The sequence below is a fragment of the Zingiber officinale genome, chromosome 7B (genome assembly GCF_018446385.1).
Source record: "Zingiber officinale cultivar Zhangliang chromosome 7B, Zo_v1.1, whole genome shotgun sequence".
Taxonomy (NCBI): Eukaryota; Viridiplantae; Streptophyta; class Magnoliopsida; order Zingiberales; family Zingiberaceae; genus Zingiber; species Zingiber officinale.
The window spans coordinates 5843395-5854890 of record NC_055999.1 but is presented as its reverse complement, the minus strand read 5'-3'; the positions used below and the strand labels follow the sequence as shown (position 1 = coordinate 5854890).

Sequence of the window (11496 nt, the reverse complement as noted above, 5' to 3'; positions counted from 1 at the left end):
AAGGAGGATTTTCCTGCTGCGGCTAATCGATGGCGAGGTATGACGACACACACCCGCCCTCCAACATCTTTACTTCACTAATACACTCTTCTATTCATTTCACTATTCACGATAAAATTATCCACCATGATTAATTTGAGATTATCTGCTAATATTAAAATTTGTACTGTGAAGGAGAGTTTTGACGCAACGGTAAAATTATTATCATATGATCAAAAGATCACGGATTCGAATTTTGAAAACAACCTCTTGTAAAAAGAAGGATAAGGCTCTATACAATGGATCCTTCTCCGGAACCCTACATAATAGGAGCTTCGTGCACCGGATTATTTTTTTTTTAATTAAAATTTGTACAGTGACTCACTGACTCTAGCTAGGAGAGAATACATGTCTAGAAGTTTGAGTGCTTGTATGACCTCTCAGGGTAGTCTCTATCAATCATGTGTTTAAACACCTGAGTCGAAACAAGGAATGCTGTGGAACCTATCCTTGTTCTACTTAATGCTCCTTAGTTTAGGATGACTGGTACACTAAATGGAAAAAGTTCAAAACTATGTATGATGTGCTCCTCTGAAATAACCAAAGTGTATTATTTTTATCATGAAAGTTACCAAGATCAATCTCTTGTATCTTTGATCCGTATATATATGTTCTGAGTTCACACAACATGATTGTAGCGTCAATTAGTGCTAACAACTATCCGAATTATGGCCTCGTACAAGGAAGAACAACATTACTAGCTAGATTAATTTGGTCCTAAAAGGTCTCTGATTTTTTTTTTCCCAAATCAGTATCATTCATATATGATAACCGAGTCCATTACAAGGCAATGTGGACAATTTTCTTCCACATCAGTATACAAGACGTTGGAAGAGTCTGCGTTTCTTTTCCTTTCATTTCCTTTCCTAAGAAGAGCAAGTTGTAGGAGGAAAAAAGGTAAGTAGGAAGGGCACGAGGACTTCAATGCGACGCAGGGAAATGGCAGTGGGGTTGAAGAAGGTGGGGTCAACTCCAGTGACGGAATTATAAAAAGAAGTGCAGAAGAAGAAGAGAACAAGGTGATGAGCATGTGATGGCAACAGCCTTTGTGCCCCCCTCTCTCGGCATTAGAGCTCACATCACACTCCTCTCAACTCTTTTCTCTCTTTATTATCTGCCTGCAATGCCATCTCCCTCTTATTTAGTGTTGGATCTGACACCATACTGATCGCCCAACTCCCCCTCTCCCCGTTTGATTTTCTTATGTTTATAATAACTTCATTCCTTAAATTAATTATTAAACGCATCAGGTTGGAAAGGTTCGATATATAGTGTATTTGTACGGTGACAATTTTTTTACCGTGTGTACAATATACGATCTTTTTTCTAAAAATAAAAGACGAGAAGCATCGGCGGGAGCAGAATCTATCATGCAAGCAATTCTTTTATCTCGTGAACCATCCATCCAATAACAATTATTGAGATAAGAACACTGTCACAGAGGATAGGCATCTCGCAGCAAAAACACAAGCAAAACTATAGAAAACTGCCGCAGTTCTCGTGTACCTCGCACAGGCAAAGAGCAGGGAAAGCGACAGAAGACAGTAAAGCAAGACGACACCGATGAGAACATTTCCCTCTCACTATAACACTGCCTTTGTTAGCCGATAGGATTCCAAAGTCCCCACTTGCTAATTTTAATAATTACTTCAGTATACACACACACACAGACTCTGCCTTTTCAGAACAATAGATGTGTATGTATACTAATCTCAGACCATCCTCCTTGATCTTCACCTTTCTCAAGTAACTTTGCAATACTTAATTGCTTCGTTGAAATAAAACATCCAGTTAAAGAGTTGTGGCATGGAAGACTGGTAGGATTCTAGAATTTAGCAAGATGGTGTACATGTGGACCTTCTTTCACAATAGATGCTACTAGATCTTGAAGTCCTTGTTTTATTTTATCTCACAAATGGACGAAAGTTATTAAGAAGAAAGATTAGAATTTTGTCACAGCATACTGTCACGGAAAGAGGATTTGTGTTGTAATAAATAGCAAAATACTTTAGATGGAAAACATGGTGGTCGGATTTATTTGATGCTTGTCTCCATCTTGTGCTTCTGAAGTATGTTAACTAGTTATGAATGCCCTTATGCTTGATGCAAAAATTGAAGACGAGTAGGAAATAAAGTTGCCGGAATCCTAGCTAGATATATGGATTGAAATAAGCTCCCCTATTTCATGCTTGACTACAAAAGCAAACGTATATTAAAACCTTAAGTAGTGATATAAAATAAACAGTTATTAGCTGAAATAACTCTTCTATCTGTTTTATTTAATTTCAAAGAAATTTAATTTTCTTTTTTCTACTATGTTTATAATTGATCCTGCCTTAAATTGGAGGAGATGGTGCATTAGATAGGTGATGATGCTGTTGACCAGGAGTATACTTTGTACAGGAGAAAAAGATGATAAGCTGAAGCAGAAAAGGGCTTCAAGTACCTCCCTCCTCTATGCGCGCATAGAAAAGCAAGCCCACTGAATGTTAGGGAAAAAATCAGGGAAAGAGTCCTCGGTGTAGGCCCTTCGATGCTCAAGTCAGCAGATGATCGAGCGAAAAGTAGAGAAGAATTATAGTAAGATTGAGTGGGCATAGTAAGGAGTAATGTTGCGTAATAATTTATAAAGTGTACCCCTTTTATATCACCTCTCGTAACTCCGCAATAATGAAGTAACAGAGAATATTCGGTATCAGAAAATGTTGGACAATAGAAAGTGAACAGTCTAAAATTTATACAGTTATCCTCCGACGAATCTTCTGTTATATGTATATGAACAGTCTCGTATAATCTCCATAATAATGATAGAAGTTGTATAGTCACCTTTGTAAGAAGGTTTCATTGAATGCATATGTTATAATTGAAGAATATTCTCTAATGGTTAGCTATTATTCTGATAATTTGTTGCAATTTCTTGACAATAAAATGTCATCTCCTGGAATATAGTCCAGACGAATACTTGGACGAATGGGGTATCCCCATTGTCTCTATGTCCGACTGGTTTTGTAATGAGAATAACCTTATGTATTTTGCCCTGTGAAGTGGGAGTTGAATCCCATAAGTACGACCGACTATAAGTCTGGCTGGCAATATGCTCATAGGCTCATGCTAAAGATCTGATAAGCAATGAGGAGTCAAGTCTCGCGGGTCTGATTAACTTTAGGATCGATCAGTCGTTTGATGGGGATTGACATTTGGATAACAAGGTGCTCAGACTCGTAGGTATGACTGACCTTGTGATAATCCGATTTATATTGAAGTTTGTACTTCATTGTAGGATACATCTGTAAGCTGAGAGCAATATTGCAAAATTGGAAAACTGAACCTCATATATTCAATCGACTTTAGGATCATTCGGGTTTATTCTGTATATCTTGACATTGAATGGAGAATAGGCCTATTAAGTCTGCCCGACCATAGATGTTGGATCAAGAAGCATGTGAGGGGGGGGGGGGGGGGGGGGGAATCACGTGGTTTTTAAAATTTTCTTTTACTTTTAAAAACAAAGTAAGCATAGTGAAAAAAATGAAAACAGGAAAGTACAAGAACGCAAACAGTTTTATTTGGTTCGGAGCCTTCGGCGACTTCTACCCAAGACCTAGGTCCCACGAATCTATCAATGGGTAATCCACTAATAGCCTCTTCCGGAACCGTCGAAAGAGAGGATCGAGTACAAAAGAAGAACCAGAAAAGTGTAACACGCTACACTTTCCTTTATGCAACAATTTAAGTACAATATTAAAGTTTGTTACCCAATACCTTTGTAGGTGATTGGATCAGGTTCGGTGTTAGATGACTCCTCAGTAGTGATCAGGCGTAGTAGTATCGTATCAGAGTAGCGAGAAGTCGGAGCAGTCGGAATGCTAAACGGACGCATAGAAGATTGTAGAAGAGATGATGTGAAAGTCTTGGTTGAATGTTTCTTTTATAAGGGATGGAAGAGACTTTCTATAGCACCGAAGACGCCTTCCATAGGCAAACTTTTTTCTAGATAAATCTGCTCTTATCGTTAACAAAACCTTCTGCCTTATCCGACTGAAGGCATCTTCTAAGCTCTCGAAAGCGCCTTCCATAAACAGTACTAAAGGTGCCATCCAAGCTCTCGAAGGCGCCTCGGGTATTGTTTACCTAAGACATTTTGTGCTTCTTTTGTCTTACAAAATGTGTTAGTCCAACACAAAAATATTTAACTTACAAAATAAAAGTTAGCACAATAATAATAAACAGTAATAATTAGTTCCTATTATTCTAAGACCAGGAATTAGTCAATGTCTCAGTTTAGGGATCTAAAATGGACCTAAACTAGACCCACGCTTATTGTTCCCTCAAACGAGATGCGTCCTCACTGAGTCACTCTCCTCCAGTGACTTACCTTCTTTTACCAAGTATCGAGTTACCTCATCGATGTCCAATCTATCAAGAATCACACATCCAGACTTTACTAATCAGGAATCGAACATCCCAATCTCCTGCCAAAATTGCACCTCCGAACTTCAACCTATCAAGAATCGAACATCTTTATCAACTGTCAGAATCCCACATCTGGACTTTGCCAATCGGGAATCGCATATCCTAACTGAACTTCTTGTTTGGTGTCTAGTCCTCTTGACCAGTCAAGTTAGTTAACCCTGCATACTTAGGCTCTGTTTACTTGGGAGAGTGAAAAGCAAAATTAAGGAAAAATTTTCACGATGGAAAAGTTTCCGTCGTTTACTTCATTAAAATTTTCCGAAGGAAAAGTAACGCAATCCATCAGCAAATAATTTTGGAGCCAAAATTGATCATCTCAAAATCGAATGGAAAGTAGTGGATGGAAAAAAAAATGATGCATGTACCCCTTTTGCATTCACAAAATTATATCATATACCAAAAAAAATGACGCGTGTAGTCTTTTTAACTCACAAAATTACACTATGTACCAAAAAAATGACGCATGCACCCTTTTTTATTTACAAAATTATATCATAAGTATTCACCTTCCTCTATCAAGGTAAACAAGTGTGCAAAAAAAGATTTCTTTATCCTTTCTTTTCTCTTCCTCCAAAGATAATTTTCTATCGTTGATTCCTTTGCTTTCCTCATCCACACTCTAAAGTAAACATAACATTAGTAACAAGGTTAGATTATAAACACATCTAACTTTAATTCACTTGTCCTTCATCAAAACTCAGATTTGATTATTGATGCCAACTACATGAACAATAGAGACGTTCAGCCATATATTGAGACTAAATACTGAGTTTAAACAAGTCTGACCGACCGATTGAGTATATAATAGAGTTATACGGTGTGGGTTATGATTTCGACTGACCTTTGTGCATCCGATTATTTACAAGTGAAAGACTAGATCTTTCAAGTACGACCGACCTTTAGACCGACGGTTTTTATACTGAATGTCTTAATATCAAGTGAGGAGCTAATGCCAAGTGAGGAGTTAAAATATGATGAGGATAACGTCCTAACTGTCATAGATTCATACATCTCATTTTAATTTTGACGGTCATCTTCTCTTAAATTTAATTTTCGTGTCATTTTTAGTTTCACTCATAAGATTCCGTATTAATAATTAATGGAGTTCCCGTCTGTGAAGTGCATGGTCAAATCCTGATCATTTAGCTGACAAAGCTGAATATGAATCCTCCTGAAAAATTCCTCTATCGATAACTTTTTGGGGAAAGGAGCCGTTCTTCAATCATCTTTTGGTTAAACACGCACCATGCATTATTGAAAATAATCCTTTTTTTTGGTCCATCAATCCTTATAAAGAAATTAAGATAGCAGGAAATATACTAATTCTTTTTCTGAAACGTACAGATTCTGAATAAAACGAAATATCCTCACATTAATTCATTACCGAAAAGGGATCTACACAGGAAGCATTTTGGAAAAGATGCCTTCGTTTTCTCTGATCGTGTACAGTACATTCTACAGTACATTACATTGCATACATGCCATGGATGCAGCAGCGCAGAGAATCCTTGGGGATTTTAGCAAGCATGAATATTAGAGTCTCATCATCAATTAGTAAAATAAATATATTGATCTGGACCATTAATAATGAAACTTGGCACTCTGCAGTAAGATTAATTATTTTCGCCTGTACGCAATTATTCAGGCAGTAGAGTATAAAGACATACATGAGTACCTGACCAACATTGAAAACTTATCAGTCGCCATCAATTTTCGGATCAGGTGATCAGACACAGAATCAACCACTTTCGTCTGCGTCTCGTGTCCCTCTCAAATAAAAATAAAATCCTGAATTCATATCGGCCTGTTGTTTCTAATTAATGAATTAATTAATATTATTTACTTTCGTTTTGTGTCCGAAGCGAACAAACGAAGCCGTTCACGTCACAAAAGATACGATAAAGGTCAATAAAAGGAGCCCGGCCTTCCCTCACGGCCACGGGCTTACCTTGAAAGCTGAATCCCGAACCCCAAACAACTCCGTCTCTCTCTTTCTCCCTCCCTCTCGAGTCTCCATAGCACCGACAAGGACGCACATTCCGCCTCGCTCGATCGCCTTATGCACTATTAATATTTAAATTACGCCCGAGCAAAGTTCGCTCCACTTCCCTGCGACGCGCGCGGTACTAATGATGGAGCGTTGTTGGGAAGCGGCGGCGGCGGCGGCGGCGGGAGGAGCCGAGGCGCACAAGCCTGTTCCGGCGCCGTTCCTGACGAAGACGTATCAGCTGGTGGACGACCCTGCCACCGACCACATTGTCTCCTGGGGCGACGACCGCGTCTCCACCTTCATCGTGTGGCGGCCTCCCGAGTTCGCCCGCGACATCCTTCCCAACTTCTTCAAGCACAATAACTTCTCTAGCTTCGTCCGCCAACTCAACACCTATGTAGGCGGCGTTACTCCGAACGAAGTAATCGACCGATCGAATGAATAGAAATTTGAGACTCAGGATTTGTTGTTGTTGTTACAGGGATTTCGAAAGGTGGTGCCGGAGAGATGGGAGTTCGCTAACGAGTTCTTCCGCAAAGGAGAGAAGCACCTCCTCTGCGATATCCACCGCCGCAAGACCTGCTCCGTGGCCGCCTCTTCTTCGTCTTTCCCCTTGGTGGCTTCCTCCTCTCCCTTGTTCCCTCTCTACTCCCACTTCGACGACTACCGCCTCGGCGCCGCCGCCACCCACGGCTGGAAGCCGGGCGCAGACGGTGCCCCCTCCCGCCTCCTCCTCCTCGGCGGCAATGAGACCGCGGCGAATGCCATCAGAGGGCCGCCGGCGGCCGCGACGGGCGCGGCGGCGTTGATGGCGGAGAACGAGCGGCTGCGGCGGAGCAACGAGGCGCTGGTGGCGGAGCTGACGCACATGCGAAAGCTCTACAACGACATCATCTACTTCGTGCAGAATCACGTGCAGCCTGTCGCCCCCAGCTCCGGCCTGCTCTTCTCCTCCACCCACCGTAGGCTGGCGCCAGTCCGGGGCGGAAACTCCGGGAGCCCTGCTTCCAGCAGCTCCCTCACCATCGCAGAGGAGCCAACGTCCCCGCCGCCGCCGCCGCCGCCGCCGCCGCTCGACGACGACATTAATAAGAACGAATTAGAGAGCAGCGGCGAGGAGCCGAAGCTGTTCGGGGTGCCTCTAAGCGCCGGCACTGCCCGTTCGAAGCGAGCTAGCTTGCAAGCCGTCGACGAGCCTCCGCCGTCGACCAAGCTACGCCTCGTGGTCGAAAAGGACGAGTTGGGACTAAATCTAACGCCGTCACGATCCCCTTAATAATCTTGATTAATTTGAGTCCTTTAATTTTTTTTTTTTTTAACATTTTAGTTAATCAGCGAGCTTTTTCGTAGGGTATGTTGCTACCTTTAGTTTTCTCCTGTATCTCTTGAGATCTAGTTAATGTAAATAACCCGATCTTAATCGATTTCTCGTCCACTTCGATTTCCAACTACACCCATCAAAAAAGAACAGAAAGACTAGTACATTAATATTTAATGTTTCACTTGATCTAGATTATTCTAGACATCGACATGTAATAAAAAAATAATATTAAATTAAGAACTAAGTTCGATTTTAGAAACACTGTCAGATGCATGTATTGATTAATTAATTACAAAGAAGGGAAAGAAAGAGGATGGAAATGGATCGACCATCTTCGATCTATCTTTACTCGGCGAGGTGGCAAATTAAACCAACGACTGAGGAACGTGATGGTTCTCAGAGATTCCCTGTCCTCGTGCTGCCCCATTTCTTTGTCCACACAAAATGCCAAGAAGCAACGCAATAAGAAAGCGAACCAACAGCAGAGAGAACAATTTGGACTGCTGTGCAGCAGTCAATGCCTGTGGTTAATCGATGAAAATCGGACGACCACCCTTCAGTCATGTCAGTCGCAGACACCTCTCGATTTTAATTCGCCGGGTAGATACATGTACGCTTCCAAAGCCATATTTCCCGGAATTATTCGCCTTCTTTCTCTCTTCCTTCCTTCTCCCATCTTTTTGAACCTTCCATCATCTAGTAATGCAATTAATCATTAATATTAATCAGGACGTATATTATTGTTTTGGCCATGCTACGTCGGGCAGAGTGCAAAAAGTAATATTCCTGCTGCTGCTGCAGCACTGCTGCCGCAACGTGCCATGGCGTCTTTTTTTTTTTTTTTGTTTGAGAGAGTTTTTGATGACACCATGCACACCGTGCAATATGGCTAGCTACCTGATCTTTCTCCTCCCCATCGTTTCCGTCTCATTGGGTTCTCTTTAGCTTTCTCTCGGCCCGAGATCCAAATCGAGGAGCCATTGACTGGGAAATGCCTTTTGCCGAAAATTAAAGCATTTAAATTTGCTTTATCGTATGTTGGAAAGGCAGTAAGGGAGTGATTAAAGTTGACTAGGCCACTAAAGCTTTGGACTTCAGAGTGGACTCCACGTAGTCTTCTTCTCTTCCCTTCCCTTCTCCTCAAGTCGCAGGCGCGCATGGATGTGCGCCAAAGGAGAGGGGGAAAAAATATCGATGGTAACTCATGGGGAACTAAATCATGATCTAAAGGATTTAAAAAAAGAAGAAAAAAAGCAAAAGTGGATCCAACATATGGAAGGAAAGATTCTAAAGGATGGATTTGGTTTGGATATGTAGAGCATGTGAGGCCATTGGGCAGGTATGTGAAGGTGAGGACCGGGGATTCGTGCACTGCATGCATTAGAAAGTATAAAGACGTCTCGGCGTAGATCTGTGATGTTTGGAAGCAAAAAATGGTTAAATTGGCATCTTGGTTAATAGGCTTATTAGGCCCAATGATAATGCCCAAGTAATCTCCATCACTGTATCTTGTTGTGTTAGTATTATACATTTGGTATTCCAACTCCAATTGAAATGATCCTCAAGAAAGGACTTGAGTTGTTCCACCACTAATCCTAGTCCTTGACTTTACCTTGATTATGCTGGTGTTCAGTTGATTTATTTGATAACACTACTTGATTATGGAGAAAATTCCTTTTAATCTCTCCATTTGAATAGATAGCTAATAAATTTGCTCTTTTACCCATCTTTGTTTTGTAGATGTACTATGTCGCCCAAATGCTTTTCACCTACCTAAAAAAATCAAAAAATTATTAATTTAGCGATAAAATATATTCATCGTAAATTTAAAATAAAATTAGCAACAAAATAAGAAATTATTACAAATCTAAAATAAAATTAGCAACAAAATAAGAAATTATTACAAATCAACAGCGAAATTAGCAATGAAAAATTTTGAGCATAGATTGACAACAAAATTATTTCGTCGCATAGTTTGTTGCAAAGTAACGACGAACATTATTATTTTTCGTTGTTGATTTGCGATGAAAAATAAATTCATTGCAAACATATGCAACGAATCTAGGATTCCTCACAAAATTTCCAATGCATTTCAGTTTTGTCGCAAAACATTTGTAATGAATTCATGGATTTGTCGGAACATTCTAAGATTTTACTAAAACAAAAATACTTTTTTTTTAATATATTTCTAAATATTGGCGACAAATCCACAATGTGCAGCGATTCCGTGGATTTGTCGAAAATGTTATTTTTTATATCTAAATATTGGAGATGAATCTGTGATAAGTCTCAAATTTTTAACTTAAATTGGCATATTGGCTTAATCAAACAAGCAAAGTATACTCAGTAGATTTATTGTACTAAATAGGTTAAGTGGACAAGTGAAATTAAATGGGATTAGCAACCAAATTAAGAAGTTGATTGGTCAATTAGGATAAACAAATTGAGAATATGAGGTGGTCGATTGTATCGGCCAAACTAGATGAATTGGTTGGGTTTAAAATAATAATTAAGTTAATTAGGGCATTAAAGCAAATGATGAGCTAATTTTGTTAATTGATCATATTAGCAAGAGGAGTTTTGATGCAGTGAACAAATTTGTTAAGCTTGATGAGCTAATTTTGTTAAAGGAATTAAGTATCTTATAGACAAGCCAATAAGGTTAAAAGGTTAAATGGGTTTAGTCATGTTGATTGAAACTAAGGAGATTAAATTCTCTGTCCCCAAAATCGTTTGTCCTTGTGTCCCACTTGTCGCCCTAGTCTATCGCCGGTGGCTTCCAGCCACCGGCCCGATCAACACTACAACCCTTAGGGAAGGTGAACTCAGGGGGCTCGCCATTATCACAATCAGCGCCGAAATTCTGTCGGATCTGAGCAGGGGCTCATATCGACGGCTGAGGAAAATCTGTTCAAATCCGGCCAGATTTCGGCGTCAATTGTACCGATGGCGACCCGCCTGGGTTCAACTTCCCCAAGGGTTTTAGTGCTGATCAAGGCGATAACCGAAGGCTACCGGCGGTGGACTGGGGTAACAAGTGAGATACGGGAACAGACTGTAAGACCGTTGGATTCGATAGAGGGGGGGGTGAATATCGATTCGATAAAGATGAGTATAAACGCAGCGGAAAACTAAAATAGACACAGGTGTTTTTTACTTCGTTCGGAGCCTGTGACGACTCCTACTCGAAGGCCCGTACTCCGTGAGTACTTTCGTTGGGCAATCACTATCAATTCGAATGAAGATTACAAATAAGTACAAGAATTGACAGAAATAAAATACCGACAAGAGAAGAAGAGTTAGACTTTAAGAAAGCGCTTTGTCGGAATAGCCTCGTGGCGTCGCAGGAGCGTAGAGCAGCAGAGCAAGCAGTAAGTTCTCAGTGAAGACTTGATATGTTTGAAGCTCCTACCTGGGGCTTCTTTTATATGCTGTCCCGGGCGCCTGGATCCCTTCCGGGCGCCTGGAACGTGACGTAGCTGCACGAACCATGATGCTCCACGTGGCGACGACTCGGCTGGATGAAATTTGCCTTCCGGGCGCCCGGACCACCTTGTTTCAGAAAGCTCCTTTTTCCTGCAAAACAGGGTTAGTCCGAGGCAAATATGTATCCTGTAAAACAGATTGTTAGCACAGTTAAAGTTCAATAGATGGATAAGAAAGAGTATGACTT

The 11496-nt window shown here is 40.7% G+C and overlaps 1 protein-coding gene across 1 annotated transcript; it reads left to right on the top strand.

Moving 5' to 3' along the window:
- The first annotated feature begins 6424 nt into the window (after window positions 1–6424).
- On the top strand, window positions 6425–7950 carry LOC122005153 (heat stress transcription factor B-4c-like). Its single transcript, XM_042560084.1, has 2 exons — window positions 6425–6899; window positions 6984–7950. Exons 1-2 carry the CDS (start codon window positions 6642–6644, stop codon window positions 7776–7778), a joined length of 1053 nt encoding a protein of 350 aa, XP_042416018.1. The 5' UTR covers window positions 6425–6641; the 3' UTR covers window positions 7779–7950.
- The last annotated feature ends 3546 nt before the right edge of the window (window positions 7951–11496 follow it).

Excerpts from the sequence above, each read along its gene's own strand:
- LOC122005153 (XM_042560084.1), top strand. The coding sequence starts at position 6,642 with ATGATGGAGCGTTGTTGGGAAGCGGCGGCGGCGGCGGCGGCGGGAGGA. Across the intron at positions 6,900-6,983 it reads TCCGCCAACTCAACACCTAT|GGATTTCGAAAGGTGGTGCC; the intron begins GTAGGCGGCGTT and ends TTGTTGTTACAG.